Source organism: Megalobrama amblycephala, linkage group LG13 (genome assembly GCF_018812025.1).
Source record: "Megalobrama amblycephala isolate DHTTF-2021 linkage group LG13, ASM1881202v1, whole genome shotgun sequence".
Lineage (NCBI taxonomy): Eukaryota > Metazoa > Chordata > Actinopteri > Cypriniformes > Xenocyprididae > Megalobrama > Megalobrama amblycephala.
In genome coordinates, this window is record NC_063056.1 from 23,052,376 (window position 1) to 23,073,199 (window position 20,824).

Genomic DNA, 20,824 nt, shown 5'->3' on the forward strand with positions numbered 1-20,824 from the left:
AGAGGGAGGACTGTATTTTTTATGACTAAATAAACTCATGATTATGCCACTAAAAATACACCACCTTGCATCATGAAACAGAACTGGTTGACCTTGCCTATAATGAGGGGCATGTGAGACATTCCTCACCTATAAATATGTAAAATTGTTGCCAATTTGTTTGTAAATGCCTTAAATACTTTGATTTATAATGAAACACGTTTCACAGGCCAAGTTGTTAAAATATCTGTTTCAATTCCACCAACTATGCAGATACCTTAACAAATTCAAAACAGTTTGACATTGTATTATCTCTCAAAATATGTTTTGCTGTTATTTGTTGCTGAGTTTAAACACATTTTAAATTAATGTGATGGTCTGTTTTGGTTGTGGATATTTTCTGTGAGCCTTAGTAATTATTTAGTAATCAAACACTTTCCTTTTCTGTATACCAGCACGAAAAAGGACATGAACACATAAAAATTGTCAACATACAGTAGCTAGATGATTTATTGCAAGTGCTTGGCTTGTTTGACAGGGAATTCATCTGAAACAATCAGATGGTGTTTTAATCAAACACATCAATAGATCTTCTTCCATGATCGTAAATACAGCTGAAGGGGCATCATTGGATTCCTCTTCTGTAGGCTGGGGTGAAACACATCGAAATCTACTTTCCTCACTTTCTGCAGGTAGTCCTCCAAAACAACCTGTGGGACAGGACACAAAGACGCTCAGAAACTCTTAGTTTAATTACTTTTTTTGCAAGCCTGGAGGACGATACATTATTGAGAGAACTTAAAAGTTTAAAGAAAAAAATGATACAGCTGGAAATTTAATAGAAAGTGGTGACATTACACAGATTTTCTCTTTTAAAATCTTTAAACAAAAAATGGAAAAGATCTTGATGTAGGGTTGAGATACAGCTGCAGGAAAAGTGTGTGAACACTTCGGATTTATCTGGATTTGTGTATAAATTTGTTAAAAATTTGCTTAGTAAAAAGTCACAACAATATAACAATCAATAACACACAAAATACATTTTCAGGTCTTCACTGAACGTACACTACCGTTTAAGTCTCTTATACTTCTATAAGACAACAGTATTAGTGAAACATATTTACAATTTAAAATAACTATATTCTATTTTAATATATGTGACCCTGGACCACAAAACCAGTCATATGAGTACATTTTTTGAAATTTGTTTGTTAGGATTGGACAATATTTGACCGAATTACAACTATTTGAAAATCTGGAATCTGAGGATGAAAAAAAAAATCAAAATATTGAGAAAATCGCCATTAAAGTTGTCCAAATGAAGTCCTTAGCAATGCATTATTACTTTCAAAAATTAATTTTTGATATATTTACGGTATATATCTTCATGGAACATGATCTTTACTTAATATCCTAATGATTTTTGGAATAAAATAAAAATCGATAATTTTGACCCATACAATGTACTGTTGGCTATTGCTACAAATATACCTGTGCGACTTATGACTGGTTTTGTGGTCCAGGGTCACATATTTTAAGCTGAATTTTCAGCATCATTACTCCAATCTTCAGTGTCACATGATCCTTCAGAAATCATTCTAATATGCTGATTTGATGCTCATTGCTTAATCTTTTATTACTATCAATGTTGAAAACGTGCTGCTTAATATACATTTTTTTCAGGATATTCTGATAAATAGGACATTTAAAAAAGTATTAATTTAAACTGATTTTTTTGTAACATAAATGTCTTTACTGTCACTTTTGATCAAGTTAAAGCATCCTTGCTGAATAAAAGCATTTCATTTCTTTAAAAAAAAAACAACAACTTGTTTTTAACAACATAGTTTACAATATAGTTTACCATGTAAAGATTCACAGTGGAAAATGGGAACACATATGTAAATTCCTAGGTTATTGCTAACCTGTCCTAAAAGATTTACAAGAACACCTACTTTTTCTTGCGACTGTAATACAAAGTGAATTCCTCAAATGTCAAACCTTACAGTAAAGTCCTTTCATGAGCACACAGTTACGGTTAACACCAGCCAAAACAAGTGGAGCGCAATGTGTCACTAGATGGCCTGTGGGGAATGGATGGCTTTAAAGAATTCGAATGGCAGTTAAACACAGGGATGTGGGAATGGAAGATAAGAGCAGATTATTACAGTGACAGAAAGTGAAATAAAAATTCTTTACAGGCCATTTAGTTCATAGAAAGCATTTAGCTGGCTAAAGCATCAACAACAGCCTGAAACTGTACTGAAAATTACAGTGTTTCCCTATGCTTTGCCTCGTAATACGCTAAGAGTTATTCCCTCAGCTCTTCTGAGGCGGGCTTCCTTTAAGAGAAATGACTGTAAGAGAGTAAAAAAAAAGGCTTAAGATGTGTAATCAGACCATGAGATGGTAGTGGCGCCTCCAGGGAGCAGGAGTCATGCGGGACGATGAGGCTCCACCTCTTTGAAGGCAGAGTGAGGATAAGCCATGAGCTTCTCTGTGTCACAACACATTAGTGAGGCATGGGGAGGGGAGAGAAGCTGAAAGAGATGAAATTACTTACCGTTTGCAGGAAGGCGGGCATGGCTGCATGTGGAACGTTCTCGCTGAATGATCTTGCCTGTAAGACAATGCAGTAATGAGATATCAAGATGCAACTGTGCTGTATAGTATATCACACAAACCTCTTAATTAATGGGTGAGTCTTACGGTGAATCAAAGAAACCCCAATATAAAGAACTTTGCTTAAAGAAAATTATACTTTTTTGTTGTTGTTGCATTGTGAATTTATTTTTATGACAAATAAGCCACGGTTCTCTAATAATTTTCCATGGTAGTCTATACTGTACTGTCTTCTTTTATTTTTTTTTTTTTTAAAAAGGTCTAAAATAAATGTATTATTTTGTAAGAATTATTGTATTTAATAAAATTGTATGTATTTTACAGTACTTTCTCATTATATTCTCATTACTTTAATAAAGTGAATGTTTTATTATATTACGGTAATGAGAATTACCATTGAGAATAATAGGAATTACAAAAAAAAAAACCCATACAAGTAAAACATCTAAATGACTTTTGATAATGCAAATTATGAGGGCGAAATGTGCTTAAAGGATTAGTCCACTTTAAAATAAAAATTTCCTGATAATTTACTCATCCCCATGACATCCAAGATGTCCATGTCCTTCTTTCTATAGTCGAAAATAAATGAAGGTTTTTGATGAAAACATTCCAGGATTATTCTCCTTATAGTGGACTTAAATGGCCTCCAGACGGTTGAAGGTTAAAATTACAGTTTCAGTGCAGCTTCAAAGGGATTTAAACCATACCAGACGAGGAATAAGGGTCTAATCTAATGAAACGATTGGTCATTTTCTAAAAAAATACAACTGTATTTATAAACACAAATGATCACATTGCACACACTGTAAAAAAAATCCCAGTAAAATTTACGGTAAAAAACCAGCAGCTGTGGTTGCCAGAACTTTACCATAAAAAAATACAGTAGCAATGTAAAAAAAAATCTGTTAAATTTACGGTAAAATAACGTATTTCATTAACTGATATAATGTTAATTTACCAACCTAATGAAGTACTGATATCTGTTTTGTACCTTTATAATACACTGACAGTCACCAAACACAGTAGTGATAAGAGTCACATGATGAATCAAAGTTCATCACAAGCAGCTTTTCCACAAGCTGAGGAGGACAATACTAATATATAGAAGGTGCACACAGTGTCATTCACACACACACTAAACACCATCATGGTAACATGCATGAAATTTTTAAAATGCAATAAACATTAATTTAACAACATTAGATGTTACATAAAACCCTTATGTACATAACTGATTAGAAAAAAATGAGAAAAACTAAGAAGAAACAGAGTTATTTCAACGAAAATATATCAAATGTGAAGTGTCACGCAGGGAATTGTGGGAATGTCAATTTACGTTTTTTCACTATAAATTTTACAATGAATTGTTATTTTTCACTTCCAAAAACTGTGAATTTAACGGTATTTTACCGTAAAATTACATTAAATGTACCGTTAGATCTATTACAGTTATTCACCGTATATAGTACGGAAACTTTCTGTAAACCAATTGACAGTTTTTCACCACAGCATTTTTACAGTCTTTTACTGTTAAAATCACGGTCATTTTTTTACAGTGCACAAATACATAAAATGTTAGATTGAAAGGATCCAATTCCAGTTTAGCCCTTGTTTGTTTGTGATATTTTAAATGTGGTCTTGACCACTTTGAGTTAATTCAGCGGTAACCTTGAGTCATAGCACCTGAGCAGATATGCAAAGTGGGGTGAGCAATATCTGACAAAATCTCTGAGTAACATTTCCTCTGATATTCCCTGAAACGCTCTGTGGTTACACTTGGCTTTTAATAATTTCAGTAATGAGGAGAGGGCAACAATCAAGGGTCATAAGAGCTGCTGGTGGAGGAGGGGTGCTCTCCTTTTTGAAATTTAATGAAGTTAGTATGCAAATTGGGAACATACAACACAGTCGGCATCTCCCATCTGACCACAGACAATAAACTGAAGAGTTTTGCATACGTGTTGGAGATGGACATGGGCTTGGCTGGCAATGTCATAAATGACGTCCCTGACGTTCTGGTCCCTGCTGCCACGGATGAAGTCCTCTTGAGACGCTCCATGCTGGGTGAGAAACAGTGAAAATGCATTATCATCATCTCTGCCGATAGACAGAATGATGAGCATGATGATATCACAATCTTTTCCTTATCCCTCCATATTTCAGGCACCATCACAATAACATACCTGTTATATTTTACCCCAGAAATCAAAGACATTAAAAAAAAGCACACATATTAAGCACATTTCCCCCTTCAATACTCATTACTGTAATGAAAAAACACACTCATAAGTAATACAATTATTATCTTTTTACTATTTTATTAGAACAAATCAATTTCAGAACAAAAAAAAAGACGTGTCATTTGTACTATTTTACAATTAAAATAACTATATTTTTGGCAAAATTAGAACCTTTTTGCTTTATAGTAGGATACTGAAAATTGGGAGGAGGAGGATGTGCTAAATTCATGAAAGTAAGCATTAAAATAATGTCACAATACTGTCATGGTCTTAAATATAGGCTTCATTTAACAAAAAAATAGTTCTTTTTTTGGGGGGGATTATGAGGTGAAATATGACCCAGACATTTCTTGACAGTTTTCATGAGATACATCTTTATAGATTTTCCAGCATTCAACAAACATTCTTCAACAGCAGAAGAAATTAGTATGCTGGATGAAAATGTGAAAAATCTGTATGCAGAACGTAAGAGGTGGTGTGCTTACAATGAAGCATTCCAAGACTTTTTCAGAAGAAATATTTACTGAAATAACACTTATTTATATTTGTGAAAATACTATTCAGACAAAGACATAAACGAACAAGGGTAAAATTCTTCTTGCCGGTGATATGCCGCAACTGTGATCTAAAAAAACATGAATAAATCCATGATAGCAAGTGATCAATAAACACATACTGCAAAAGCTTTCATTTAGTATCTAATTTAAAAGTCAATTGTTCCTCAAACAAAAGCTGTACGGCAAAATAAAGCAATGGCAGGCAATCAACATCATGAATAACCAGGCAGTGTAATTGGGGTATGGGGCTATTATTATTATTGATCTGATCTAATCCTTGAACGGGGGTTTCACGTCAAGCAGAGCCTTTAAACTCTGACAAAAATGGCTTGCAGACACCCGGAGGCTAGTATTCAGAGTTTACCTAACAAATACCCACAAACACACATTTCATTGTTTTACAAACAGATTTGCCTAATCTTGACAGGTTGCACATTAATATTGTTTACAATTCCCTCAGCAAATATTCACAACTGCAATGAATGTAGATAAACCTTCAAAGACTTTCCATTTCCTTTAATTCAACATCGCACTTGCAATGCATTATTAAAGACATCAATTACAGTTTTATAAGCTTATCTATACATTATTGTCTCAACATTTTTAACTCAAGAAAGGAAGTTTCATAAAGTTAGCTTTAAATGATGAGTGAAAATAATTAGTAAGGCACTGCAATTAAATAAGTAGCTGCTGCAGCGAACCACTAATGAAAAATAAAGTATGGATGTATCTATTTAAAAAGTATTACCCTGGTTTCACAGACAAGGCTTAAGCTAGTCCTAGACTAAAATGCATGTTTGAGCTTTTTTAACTGAAAGAAACTTGCACTGACAGATCTTATAATATGTCACTGCCATTGTTTTGTCTCAAGATACACACAAGTAATGTTTTTTTCTAGGGTATGTTTATAAAAGCTACTTAAATACCCTAATTGAAATAAGGCTTAATCCTGGTTTAGCCTAAGCCCTGTCTGTGAAACCGGTCCATTATGTTTTAAGGCCAGTACACACTGCACCAACTAATAGCAACAGACTTGATGGATAAGTGTGTTATTATTACCCCTGTTGGCGTTGGTCGGCGTTTGTTTTTGCCGACTGAACATGTTGAATATGTGTACTGTTGAATTACGTACTGCAATCTGGTGAACTGGCCTTTGGTGAGCATTTAATAACCTCAGAAACCATAGAACATGTTCACATAATTTATGGTGAAACAACAGTGCCCCCTTCTGGTGAAAGTGCAATCATACAGCAAAACAATCAACAGTAGTGGCACACAGTGATGTCTGGCCTAGGAAAATTGACATCAAAGATTTTTTAAGCATATTTTGTGTCTCATATTGCATAGTGTGTGAGTCTATTGGTTAATTTGTGATAATGCAATGCCAAATTGTGTGGACATTTATCCAGGCTTTCATACAAAGAAATTATGAACGCATGCAAAAAAAAAAGAGAAAGAAACAACAAAGTATTAATGATTATGTTGTAGTCAGTATATGCTTTTTCCTGTAAGCTTTTTGTTTTTCTATCCATTTTTTAACATGTAGCTGAAGTTTACCCCTTTTTTGCCACATAGTTTTTTGAGATATATACCTTAACCAAGCTTAGTGTTTTTTCCTTTCCTCATATTTAAAATATTTAAGAATATAAAATATTTTACTCCTATTTTAATGGTTTAATCAAACTTGTAGGGTCATTAAAAACAAATCCGCAAACCAATTCCCTTCCAGACATCACTTTTGGCCACTACTGTACATACACAAAATTTGATCTTAATACTGGATACGGACCCTAGCTGAGGATAAACGATAGATGATAATCTTTTCTTTTGTTACACTAAGGGAAAGATCTTCTAAATCCCATTTCTAATGGTTTGTTCATGCTGCAATGGCGACAGATGGCTGAAACAAAGCCCATGGGATTGAGCTTTGCAGGCGAGAGGGCACTGGGCAGCTTCATCCACGTATATGCCCACTGGCACATGGATTGTGTTTACTCTGATGTCAGAAAAGCATGGAATTACAGCCAGCTACACACATCACAGGGTGACAGCAGATTTACCCACCAGCATGCAGATGTCCATGGGCAGGTAGACCTTGCGTCTGCTGCTGTTATAAGGGGTTGCCCGCAGGCAGGTCAGGATGCCCTGGGCTTTGCCGATGTGGCTTGCGGCGTGGTCTGCATGGACGTTTTTCACACCTACGTAAGCACATGCACAAAGCACACAACTTCATGAGACCAGGTTTGAGTTTGAACTGATTTGTGTCAAATTGTGAATATCCAATCCAATCTTATATTCCAACTTCAAAAAAATAAAATATGAGTTTTGATGTATTATGAAAAGCATATTCTGACTAGACACTTGTTAAGTCTGATATTTTCAGCTTATGCGTTATATTTTCAGTGGACTGTTTTGTGTTTTTGTAATGCAAGGCTGTTATTAAAGGATGTGGCAAACAATACCCATTAAAATTTTGAGGTTAGTAAGTTTTTTTTTTTTTTCGAACGTTTTTTTTACAAGATGTAACATAAGTCTAAGGTGTCCCCTGAATGTGTCTGTGAAGTTTCAGCTCAAAATACCCCATAGATTTTTTTTAAATAATTTTTTTAACTGCCTATTTTGGGGCATCATTAACTATGCACCGATTCAGGGGCTGCTGGCCCTTTAAATCTCATGCTCCCTGCCCATCGAGCTCGCGACTCTATAATACAGTGCATTTACAAAGTTCACACAGCTAATATAACCCTCAAATGGATCTTTACAAAATGTTTGTCATGTATGCTGTATGCATGCTTCGGGTCATGTGAGTATAGTATTTATTTGGGTGTTTATATTTGATTCTGAATGAGTTTGATAATACTCCGTGGCTAAAGCTAACATTCATTACACACTGTTGGAGAGATTTATAAAGAATGAAGTTGTGTTTATGAATTATACAGACTGCAAGGGTTTAAAAATGAAAATAGCGACGGCTCTTGTCTCCGTGAATACAGTAATAAACGTTGGTAACTTTAACCAACAGTAGCCTACATTAGCAACATGCTAACGAAACATTTAGAAAGACAATTTACAAATATCACTAAAAATATCATGATATCATGGATCATGTCAGTTATTATTGCTCCATCTGCCATTTTTCGCTGTTGTTATTGCTTGCTTATCTAGTCTGATGATTCAGCTGTGCACAGATCCAGACGTTACTGGCTGCCCTTGTCTAATGCCTTTCATAATGTTGGGAACATGGGCTGGCATATGCAAATATTGGGGGCGTACACCCCGACTGTTACGTAACATTATTATGTTGAGATTCGCCTGTTCTTCAGAGGTCTTTTAAACAAATGAGATTTATATAAGAAGAAGGAAACAATGGAGTTTAAAACTCATTGTATGTCATTTCCATGTACTGAACTCTTGTTATTCAACTATGCCAAGGTAAATTCAATTTTTAATTCTAGGGCACCTTTAAGACTTTCAAGCAAGAATGCATTAAATTGATAAAAAGTGACAGTAAAGACTTTTACATTAAATTAAATGCTGTTGTTTTGAACCTTCTATTCAAAGAATCCTGAACAAAAATGATTAGCACAACTGTTTTTCACATTGATAATAACAAGAAATGTTATCAGCATATTAGAACGATTTCTAAAGGATCATGTGACACTGATGACTGGAGTAATGATGCTGAAAATTCCATCGCAAGAATAAATTAAAAAGAAAAAAAAAAACGCTGTCAGCTCCTATATTCCACCTAACATCTCCTCCATTGTTTCAAAGAAGAAAGAAAGTCATATGAGTCAGGTACAACACGATTATGCGTAAATTACAGAATTTTCATTTTTGCTATGTTCATTTTTACAACTATTCCTTTAAGCAGAAGTCAAGGAAAGGCTGCTCACCAAGTGTCTCCAGCAGCAAGTACAGAAGAGAGGATTGTGTGTTTTCACCATAGGCCTCCAGCTCCTGAAGGTTCCTGTACGCTCTGTCCTCCATGTCTTTCTCCTTTTTAAAACAGAATGTTTTAATACGATTGCCAGAGGACAGACAGACTGCGTAATGTGCCGATTTACAGAATGACAGATTCATGTATAGAATTAGCCATGCATGTCTCTCAGACAGCTGTCAGAGTTAAAATTAGTTATTTTAAGAGAACATTCCAGTATTTTCTTTACTCATATATAAAGGACAGAACTTAGTACTTACTCTTTCAGATATGATTCTCAACATCCACCTCCTTGTTAATGTGTGCTTTCTTACTGCCTGAGAACACAGAGCAGTTATAGTATATCAGTGCCCAATATTTGTAAAAACTTTGGGGTCCCAAAAAAGTTTTCAAAATATTTTCTTTAGTGTTACACAGAAAATAAGATATATGAATACACATAAATGTGTGAAACGACATGAGCGTGAAATGTGATGCAGTTTATAAATGTTTAAAATGTAAGTTTTTCAGTTGTCAAATTTTCAGTGTCACATGATCCTTCAGAAATCATTCTAATATGCTGATTGGCTGCTCAAGAAACATTTCTAATTATTATCAATGTTGAAAACAGTTGTGCTGCTTAACATTTTTGAGGAAACTATGAAAAACTTTTTTGATGAATAGAAAGTTTAATAGAACAGAAATAGAAATCTTTTGTAACATTATAGTAAATGGCAACAGAATTTTAATTTTTGGGTGAACTATCTCCATCCCTAGTCATTTAAATGATCAGTTCATTTCAGAATTAAAATTTCCTGATAATTTACTCACCCCCATGTCATCTAATATGTTTATGTCTTTCTTTCTTCAGTCGAAAAAAAATTAAGGTTTTTGAGGAAAACATTCCAGGATTTTTCTCCATATAGTGGACTTCACTGGGGTACAACTAGTTTAAGGTCCAATTTGCAGTTTCAGTGCAGCTTCAAAGGGCTCTACATGATCCCAGCCAATGAATAAGGGTCTTTTCTAGCGAAACGTTCGCCATTTTCTAAAAAAATAAAAGTTTATTTACTTTTCAACCAGACATGCTCGTCTTGCACTAGCTCTGCGATGCGATCATCATGTTGAAAAGGTCAAGCGTGATGTAGGCAGAAGTACAGAGCAAGTGTTTACAAATTGAACGTGCAAAGACTAAGTCAAACGCTGGAGGAGAAAATGAGATGGAGTTTTTCACACTACCACGGTTACTCTGCTTTCATCACGTAATGTGTGGCGCATCGCAGAGCAAGTGCAAGATGAGCATGAGTGGTTAAAAAGTATATACATTTTTTTTTTTTTTTTTAGAAAATTACCAATCGTTTTGCTAGATAAGCCCCTTATTCCTTGGCTGGGATCGTGTAGTGCACTTTGAAGCTGCACTGAAACTGCAATTTGGACCTTCAACCCGTTGTACCCTGTTGAAGTCCACTATATGGAGAAAAATCCTGGAATGTTTTCCTCAAAAACCTTAATTTCTTTTCGACTGAAGAAAGAAAGACATAAACATCTTGGATGACATGGGGGTGAGTAAATTATCAGGAAATTTTAATTCTGAAGTGAACTAATCCTGTAGCTCTTTCATTTAGGAAGGAAGGAAGACCCACTCTCCATAGTTCTGCACTGACGGGCTGGACTGGAGGGTCATCTCTGTAAATGTCTTCCACGGCGCTCTTCCAGAACTGCATTCGCATTAAACCAATGGTTTTCTGGGAAACAGAGTCCTTAATCTAAAGGGAAGAAGCAAATATATGAGCATATACAGGTGTTTCTTACTACTGGCAATTTTATGTCTCATGGCTTGGTTTTTGTACCATGACACACAGTTAGAAATGTACATAAATTAGCATAATCTGAATTGAATAAATAAGACTGTACATTGATTGTTGCACTTATTATCTGGAATACCTGCCTGTGCCAGTTCTACATTGAACGCCCTCAGTGCCAGTGCAGAGCGACGAACAGCCTCAGGAAGAAGCAATGAACATAAAAATCCATCATAGTCCCTCTTCCTATGGGTGACAGTTCAATGTTATACACTACACACTGGGACTGTTGTTATTTACAAAAACTGTAAATAACAAAACTGACTAAGCCTTAACAGAGACTGAAATTTCTGTTGGCATAACAATTTTCATATACATTTATTTGCATCAATGACAAATAAGGATTTACAAAATTAAGGATTTCTGAGTTAAATTACTTCAACGAGGAAAAATGTAAAGGGGATTTATTATAAATCATTTATAATAATACTGCAATATTACATAAAAATAGGAATTGTCAATGTTGATTTCATGGTGACTTTAAAGCATATTTGTCAAGTTCCGAATATTTTATTCATGCTCGTTTCATACTTTTTTTTTTTTTTTTTGTAAAATGTGTATACCATTTTCTAGACTATTTTAATATCTATTAAATTTTAATATCTATTAATTTAATATCTATTCTAATTTTCTATTATTTAATATCTAAAAAGTGTTGTAACCATCAGATAAAAAGTACTAAAATGCCTTGCATACTGAATTTCAAGTAAAAAAATTAATTAAAAAAAAAACATGATTTTTTTTTTTTTCCGAATAAATTTTGTAATTCATTTTTGCATTTCAGGTTAATAAGAATTTTTCTATTTCTTTTCAATATCTGGACAGTTATATACCATGTAGGCATTTCTAATATTAATTTTAACAACAAATTTTAATTTTATTAGAAAAGTTAATTTTGTCCTTTACTGCATATAAATTTATTTTTGAGCAAAAGAAAAAGAAAGAAAAATACGCTACTGATTTATATTCATATACATAAACGGGCACTGGAATAATACTTTGATGTATACAAGTTAAAATTCACTAAGTTGCATAAAAGCTTCCAGGTAAAAAATATTCAAAGTAAATCGATCTTTAAACTCATAACTTACCTTACAATATCAATACAATACTGTTCATTGTGCTGTCCTGTCGAATTTGTTAATGCTCTTGTGCATTTGATCTCGGTTTGCCTCTGGATAAATGTGGGATAGGGAATCTTTATGTGCAGGGAGTTTTTGGTGGTTAAAAGTCCATTCTTTATGTTTACACTGGATGCCATAGCAAACCCCATGCATCCAGTATCCTTGAGCTGAACCTCCTCTTGCGTGTGCGTCATATTACAACTCCCCTGTTCGCAAGAACTTCTGACGGTACGTTCCGCTCCGATGTAAACAATCTGTTTTCATCTAAAAGGAGCTAAGCTACGTTTCAGAGTGAACCACATGGTCTTTATGGAACATACATGTAATTAATGTTCACGTTAATGCAGTCTATAGATATTGAATATGTTCGCACAGTTGTTTGCGCTTAGGGAACAGAAATGATTGACAGATAAGATCAGTTGGCTTGATCATGTGATTCGCATCATATGACCAACACATATGAAAGTCATTTTATCGAAGCAAGCGGATAGAAACGGGACAGTAACTTATTTAATTTTTTATGTTATACAGAGGTCTTATGGCAAAATCGTCTGTGAATTTGGATCAGATTTCTTTGTTTCTAATATGTCTAGGAGCATGTTTGTGCCAGTGCAAAGACATCCGGTAAGGACGTGTATCATGTTAAAGCACATGAAGGTGTGTAATGTTTTCAAACGCCTGGTTGGGATTGAGATTTAGAAAACAGTTTTGTTGGATGTTCTTCTTGGGTTAATGTATTTTGCAGTTTTGAACTATTTTGTAAATCTCTTGCAATTAGCTTTTTTGATTCTAAAAGATGTAACCCTCTATGGGACATGTTATTTATAAAATATTTAATTGCATTTAAAAATACACTAATAATGTTCAACCATTATAAAAATAGTAATAATAATTGTAGTAATATCATATGACAATCCACTTTTGCCAATAAAATTCAAATTTATTTGCCATGTGCTTGACGTTTTTGGCAACAAGGAAGTGAAAGAGGCATTAGCACACGTTAGGTCCCATGCTGTTAAGGCTCCATAGTGAGTTCATTTTAGACTAGTAAATATATATAAATTCCAATTTTAAAAAATATCATTGTACATTCAAATGTTTTTTCTAAAGGTTTTGGTAATTTTTAACACACATTTTGTAAAAACAACTCAAAGACCAAAAAAAAAAAAAAAAAAAAAATCTGTGGGTCATGCATAAATGATCTTTAGGGGATACATATTTTCTATGCAGCTGGCACTATTTTTCAGTACTGGCAGGCAGTATGTCTTTTTGCCTGTGTTTTAGGTTGATGTTAGTAAGTTTTATAGAAGACAGAGAGGAAAAGCTGTACCTTTTCCAGAAAGTATTAATGATAGTGATGGCAGTGCAACAGACAATAAGGTCATAGTAAGAAAGGAAGAAGTCGAGGATCAAAGAGGATAGAAGCAGTGATGGTGATGGCAGAGATGAAGAAAATAAGTCATAGATTGTTGTGGAAGTCAGGCATTTGGGTACATTATCCTAAGCCAGTTTGGAATATGTGATCCATACTACAACCAGAGGTCAGGAAAGATGCCACTGCCTATTGACCTCACTACACTGACAAGCAGGGATGCTGCAAAAATTATGACTGACCAGGTCAAAATCGAGTTACAGTATCTCACAGAAGTGAGTATACCACTCACATTTTTGTATTTTATTATATCTTTTCATGTGACAACACTGAAGAAATGACACTTTGCTGCAATGTAAAGTAGTGAGTGTACAGCTTGTATAACAGTGTAAATTTGCTGTCCCCTCAAAATAACTCAACACTCAGCCATTAATGTGTAAACCGCTGGCCACAAAAGTGAGTACACCTCTAAGTGAAAATGTCCAAATTGGGCCCAAAGTGTCAATATTTTGTGTGGCCACCATTATTTTCCAGCACTGCCTTAACCCTCTTGGGCATGGAGTTCACCAGAGCTTCACAGGTTGCCACTAGAGTCCTCTTCCACTCCTCCATGATGACATTACGAAGCTGGTTGATGTAAGAGACCTTGCGCTCCTCCACCTTCCATTTGAGGACGCCCCACAGATGCTCAATAGGGTTTAGGTACCCTCAGCTTCTTTAGCAAGGCAGTGGTTGTCTTGGAGGTGTGTTTGGGGTCGTTATCATGTTGAAATACTGCCCTGCGGCCCAGTCTCCAAAGGGAGGGGATCATGCTCTGCTTCAGTATGTCACAGTACATGTTGGCATTCATGGTTCCCTCAATGAACTGTAGCTCCCCAGTGCCGGCAGCGCTCATGCAGCCCCAGACCATGACACTCACCACCAAAATGCTTGACTGTAGGCAAGACTGTTGTCTTTGAACTCCTCACCTGGTTGCCACCACACACGCTTGACACCATTTGAACCAAATAAGTTTATCCTGGTCTCATCAGTCCACAAGACATGGTTCCAGTAATCCATGTCCTTAGTCTGCTTGTCTTCAGCAAACTGTTTGCGGGCTTTTTTGTGCATCATCTTTAGACGAGGCTTCCTTCTGGGACGACAGCCATGCAGACCAATTTGATGCAGTGTGAGGCGTATGGTCTGAGCACTGACAGGCTGACCCCCCACCCCTTCAACCTCTGCAGCAATGCTGGCAGCACTCATACGTCTATTTCCCAAACACAACCTCTGGATATGACGCTGAGCACGTGCACTCAACTTCTTTGGTTCGACTGTGGTGAGGCCTGTTCTGAGTGGAACCTGTCCTGTTAAACCGCTGTGTGGTCTTGGCCACTGTGCTGCAGCTCAGTTTCAGGGTCTTGGCAATCTTCTTATAGCATACGCCATCTTTATGTAGAGCAACAATTCTTTTTTTTCAGATCCTCAGAGAGAAATGGCTAATTGGGCCCAATTGGTCATTTTTACTTAGGGGTGTACTCACTTTTGTGACCAGCGGTTTAGACATTAATGTCTGTGTGTTGAGTTATTTTGAGGGGACAGCAAATTTATACTGTTATACAAGCTGTACACTCACAATATTGTAGCAATGTATAATTTCTTCAGTGTTGTCACATGAAAAGATATAATAAAATATTTACAAAAATGTGAGGGGTGTACTCACTTCTGTGAGTACGTTACACTGTACATTACTTTTATGTTTTGTACATCATCTGGGCTAGGCTGTTTGCTTGTTTGTTTTTATAACAAAAAAGTTCTATTTTTGGCAAATGTAAAGGCCCTTTCACACCAAAAGTGAAATGAATAAGCCTCAGGATGAAGGAAATGCAAATTCACACCTGTACAGTAGAGGACGCAGTTCAAACAAACAAGCCTTTCAGCTGTGCTGCAATTCTGGAATACAGAAGAATAGGACACAGGAGAAGTAAATGAGCAAATGTATGCACACATTTACTCTAGAACTAGTCTAGAATAACCATCATGTGCACACGACACCTCTGCACTCCCGATTCTCTCAACATGGGGACAGGATAGCTGTCAGTCAATACATGGGTAAACAAATTTGAAAAAGTAACTCAAATATTTTGATGTAAATTCAAAAGTAATGCCTTACTTTACGAGTTACTTGAAAAAAGTAATCTGATTACATAACTCGTATTACTTGTTATGCTTTACCCCCAACACTGGTTGAGATGCTTCATGTGCTGTAATACGGAATATCCACAGCACTGTTACTAGTATCTGATTTCGCAAATAGTTTGTTTCTGAATATAGAAATGTTGACACAATGTAATGTACTTGCTCTGGCACTAGTTTTGGATGAAGAGATGTGCTTTTTGTTGTCATTTGTTATCATTAGGCCTGTTCGACTTAATGTGGTGCCGCAAAGATTGTCTTCTGCTTGACAAAAGCAATGCATTCTGGTTAGAAATTTTGTCCGACTTTGATCGACGCTGCATCTGCCTTACGATCACGTGCCATCAAAGTACTTCGAAAGCAAATGAGACCAGCCGCCTAGGTCAGGCACTGCAGTTGATCAAAATCGGCTGTGAAAGCCTTGATGACGACACGTTTTATTCTCATTGATTCTGTGATGACAAGGGTGTTTTTTCTTAGACAAGTTCCTGTATTTAACCAAACATGACATTGAATATCATGACATTGATATTCAAAACATGGGAATTTCAGTCGCATCCACTTTTTCGGCTACAATGAGCGCAAAAATCACGTGGTCTGCCATGAATGACATTGGTTTAGCACACTACGGAAAGCACAAAGTGTCCGACCTGATGGCCGTCACTGTACTCCTCTGCCACCTGCAACCAGCAGATCTCGCCAGCCAGTGGCAGGCTAGTGTAGTTCATCTTGAACAAGCCTATTATTACAAGCAGAATGTGACTGTCGGTCGATGTGGTATTTGTCCCGCTCCCTCCTCCACTGTGATTGGACGGCTGGGCAAAATGTGACAGTGATGATTGCTGCATTTTAAGTTCAACATTCTTCAACTCTCTGCAACTGGTAAAAAACGTAGAGTGCCCAGAGCTCAGCATGAAATACTCAGCAACTTGTCACACTGCTGCTGTTTTAAAAAACACAGTGCTCCGATTGACAACGATTAGAAAAATACGCTAGCCTCAGGAAAAAATGCTTTGGTGGACACATGGGCTAATTTTGGAAAATTATTTTAGTTTTACATATGTGTAAAATATAAAATAATATTTGTTTTTTCTAGCTGTGATTTCACAATTTGTGCCATTGAGGGTTAAAATTATAAATAAGGTTTTAGTTTACCAATATCCCTCAATTGCTGCCTAAATATCATACAAGAAAGAAAAAAAAAGTTGCTTCTTTTCTTAAAGATGCTGTAAGTGATTTTTTTGAATAGAATTCATAAAATTTCTTTACTTCCTTATAGTTGTCACTGAAATGTAAATCTTGAGAACACATTACACTAGTCTGACAGCCCTAAGGTTTGTAAAATGTTAACCGCAAAAAAAAAAAAAAGAATTTCACCTCGGCCTGTATGAGTTATCCAATCAGAGAACTTGGAGGAAGCTCTCTTCCAGTGGCTTAATTAGTCTGACCAAGAATGGGTTGGTGTTTAGAAAAAATATTTTCTGAATATTTTAAGTCATATTTTTGCCACTTTTGGTGCAGAAATCACTACAGCTAGCTAACTGGAAAATAATATCAACGCTGTATCAACATGCAGAAAATGCCTGTAAACATCTTTGTAAATGTAACATAAATGATTACCTTTATTTCTTTTGTTCTAGTTTTTTAATTTTTTTAATTAAATTATAGATTTTTTTTAATTCTGCATATGTGTTAAAATTTATATATGTATATAAAGTTACTAATGTATAGCTCCTTTGTCTATTTTCATTTAATTTTAACTTTTTTATTTTAAAGTTACCTAAATCTGAAACTGTAACAACAGAAGCCCTGCTGTCTGTTTTTAAACTTTTTAGAGGCTCACTCACTTCAGTATTTTATTTATTCTGACATCTCAGCAACAAGCCTTTGTCAATGTACCTTGACAAAGGCTTGTTGCCGAAACGTCAAAATAAATAAAATACTGAAGTTAGTGTGCAGTTATACTTTGCCTCTATAAAGTTTTTTTTCTCTAACTTGCACCTCCAAAAGGTGTGTACGGAAAAGGATTAGGGCCAAGCAATAATAAAAAAATAAAATCATCTCGAGACTAATGTTGAGAATAAACTCATTAAATTTTGAGAAAAAAGTCGTTAAATTTCAAGAAAAAGGTCGAGATAAAATGTTGAGAATAAACTCGTTAAATTACGAGAAAAAAACTTGTTACATTTTGAGAAAAAAGTCTAGATAAAATGTTGAGAATAAACATTAAATTACGAGAAAAAAGTCGTTAAATTATGAGAACAAATTTGAATTAGAACAAATTAGAACAAAAATGACTTTATTCTTAACATTTTATGTTATTAAATTTATGTTATTATTTTCATTTTATTAAATGTAATTACTTTTTTCATAATTTAACGAATTTGTTCTCATAATTTAATGACTTTTTTCTTGAAATTTAATGAGTTTTTCTCGTAATTTAATGAGTTTATTCTCAACATTTTATCTCGACTTTTTTCTTGAAATTGAACAAGTTTTTTCTCGTAATTTAACGAATTTGTTCTCAAAATTTAATGACTTTTTTCTTGAAATTTAACGAGTTTTTTCTCATAATTTAATGAGTTTATTCTCAACATTTTATCTCGACTTTTTTCTTGAAATTTAACGACTTTTTTCTCAAAATTTAACAACTTTAATCTCGAGATAGTTTTAATGACTTTATTCTCAACATTTTATTTCGACTTTTTTCTCGAAATTTAACAACTTTTTTCTCATAATTTAACAAATTTGTTCTCATAATTTAATGACTTTTTTCTTGAAATTTAATGACTTTTTTCTCGTAATTTAATGAGTTTATTCTCAACATTTTATTTCGACTTTTTTCTCGAAATTTTGTGACTTTTTTTCTCGAAATTTAACAACTTTAATCTCGAGATGGTTTTATTTTTTTATTATCGCTTGGCCCTAATCCTCTTCCGTAGGTGTGCGTTTGCTCCAACACATTATTAAAGGAATTTTTTTTTGGACTTTTACCACTCTATAGAAACACTTATATAATTTTAAAGATCAGTAATTAGTTATTTTTAAAGCATTATTGGCTTAACTGAAGTTAAGTTTCATTAAGCTTTGTGTACAAACACTTGCAGTACAGTACTTCACTCCAACTGAATTTACAGCTAATTTGCATCTTGCATTTGCCTAATGTAGGAGGATCTCAGCAACCACATACTGAACCCAGGCTTGCACAACTAAACATCTGCTGCTCAATTGATTTTTTTTCTTTTTCCTCAGATAATATTGTCTTATGTTTAGACTTGAGAAAAAGCAAAACTTCAGGTTTCTTTAAAAGGAAGTTGTATGCATGAAAATGTGCTTACGCTGCAGAACAATGAACCACATCCACATGCTACTTTGTACAACTTGGATGGGGATCCATTCTCTCTGAATCAGTTACACGCATATGCTCCAAGTTAACCTAACTAGCTTAACAAACACAATTTGCTCTTTGTTCCTCTGATTTAATCATGTTAATTTTCCGCATTTTCTTGACAGACATTCTTTGGATGATGACCTCTTGTTACCCTACACCAAATCCCACGGCCCATCTCATTCTCACCGCCATGTGAGAGACTGTCAGCCCATCGCCCATGGCAATGTAACCCATGAAACCTGGGCAGCAAGCAAACACTCTAACTCTCCAGTGTTCAAGTCAAATATATTCATCTCCTCCATCACCGATGACTCTGACGTTAACAGATGGGCGATCGGCCACATCACGGAGGTGCATGACCCTCTGAGATCCGTGTCCATTCTGGAACCAGGAGGCCCTGGAGGGTGCGAGCGGAATCAGAGAGAGCTGGTGGAGCTCACTGCCAAAACTAGAAAGTGCCTTATCGCCCAGAACGGAGGCTATTTTAACACTCACAACGGGCAGTGTTTAGGGAATGTCATAAGTGATGGGAAACTGGTGATGAACGGTGAAGGAATTCAAAATGCTCAATTTGGCATCAGAAAGGATGGGACACTAGTGTTTGGGTAAGGACATACTCTGAGGTCTCATTCTTTGCAGCCTTTCTCCTGGCGCTCGTGATGTTTTGCATTACCGCAGGGTTTGTTTTTGTGTGGAGACACAAGAAACAATAGAAAATTGAGCTGGTTTTTCCTGGTTGGGTGCTGGTGTACTTTTGACCTGCCTATAATTAAAGGGATAGTTCAACCCAAAATGAAATTTTTGTCATCATTTACTCACCCTCAACTTGTTCCAAACGTGTATGAGTTTCTTTATTCTGTTGAACACAAAAAGATTTTTTGACGAATGTTGGTAACCAGATAGTTGATGGCACCCATTGACTTCCATAGAAGGAAAAAATACTATGGAAGTCAATGGGTGCCGTCAACTGTCTACTTACTGACATCCTTCAAAATATCTTATTTTGTGTTCAACAGAAGAAAGAAACTCATACAGATTTGGAACAACATGGGGGTGAGTAAATGATGGCATTTTTAACTATCTCTTTAAGCTATGCTTTTATATTTGTATTGCACCCTTAAAGGGATAGGTCACTCAAAAATATAATATCTTACCCTCATGCTGTTTTCAAATATGATTTAGTTTTTTTCTTTTGTGGAACACAAAAGAAGATATTTATTTAGTAGGGTGTACTTAAATGCACTTCCACAGTCTTAGTGAAATGTCTGTTAGTATAGATCTGTAAGCACAAAGTGGTTTCCTCCACTGCAGGGTGCTGTAGCAGTCTTCAGAACTAACCACAACCTAAATATGGGTGCAGAATTTGGAGGAAGTTACTCGTGGGAACGCAGGGCCCTTAGAACATCTTTTTCCTAAAATAGAAACCTTACAAAAACATGGCAATATTGCATAACGCACCAGTGCTCTTAATAATAGCCAGTACTTTGGAACTCCATGTACCCGGGGTGTCTCGGTCTGTCATTCGTTATGACGTTAAGAGCCTTTAACCAGAATGTTCTGGTGTTAGATAAGGTGTTGTT

The 20,824-nt window shown here is 35.4% G+C and overlaps 2 protein-coding genes across 4 annotated transcripts in view; one reads left to right on the forward strand and one right to left on the reverse strand.

Moving 5' to 3' along the window:
- Positions 1–462: 462 nt before the first annotated feature.
- On the reverse strand, positions 463–12,643 carry ndufaf6 (NADH:ubiquinone oxidoreductase complex assembly factor 6). 2 transcript variants are annotated; one of them, XM_048153582.1, is made up of 9 exons: positions 12,274–12,643; positions 11,269–11,368; positions 10,964–11,086; positions 9,602–9,658; positions 9,298–9,400; positions 7,466–7,599; positions 4,563–4,664; positions 2,543–2,599; positions 463–689 (listed from the first exon to the last, which is right to left on the reverse strand). In XM_048153582.1, exons 1-9 carry the CDS (start codon positions 12,498–12,500, stop codon positions 561–563), a joined length of 1,032 nt encoding a protein of 343 aa, XP_048009539.1. In that variant the 5' UTR covers positions 12,501–12,643; the 3' UTR covers positions 463–560. The 2 variants fall into 2 exon arrangements, with proteins under 2 accessions (XP_048009539.1, XP_048009540.1); XM_048153583.1 differs by having other exon boundaries at positions 11,265–11,368; positions 12,274–12,291.
- Positions 12,644–12,656: 13 nt separating this feature from the next.
- The window catches only part of nagpa (N-acetylglucosamine-1-phosphodiester alpha-N-acetylglucosaminidase), a 36,608-nt gene continuing 28,440 nt past the window's right edge, over positions 12,657–20,824 (forward strand). For both annotated transcript variants that reach the window (XM_048153581.1, XM_048153580.1), the window contains exons 1-2: positions 12,657–12,930; positions 19,367–19,849. In XM_048153581.1, the coding sequence (XP_048009538.1) occupies positions 12,827–12,930; positions 19,367–19,849 (587 nt within the window). In that variant the 5' untranslated portion in view covers positions 12,657–12,826. The remainder of the gene's footprint in view (positions 12,931–19,366; positions 19,850–20,824) is intronic.

Excerpts from the sequence above, each read along its gene's own strand:
- ndufaf6 (XM_048153582.1), bottom strand. The coding sequence starts at position 12,500 with ATGACGCACACGCAAGAGGAGGTTCAGCTCAAGGATACTGGATGCATG. Across the intron at positions 2,600-4,562 it reads CCCATGTCCATCTCCAACAC|GCAAGATCATTCAGCGAGAA; the intron begins GTATGCAAAACT and ends ATTGTCTTACAG. Across the intron at positions 690-2,542 it reads TGCCCGCCTTCCTGCAAACG|GTTGTTTTGGAGGACTACCT; the intron begins GTAAGTAATTTC and ends CCTGTCCCACAG.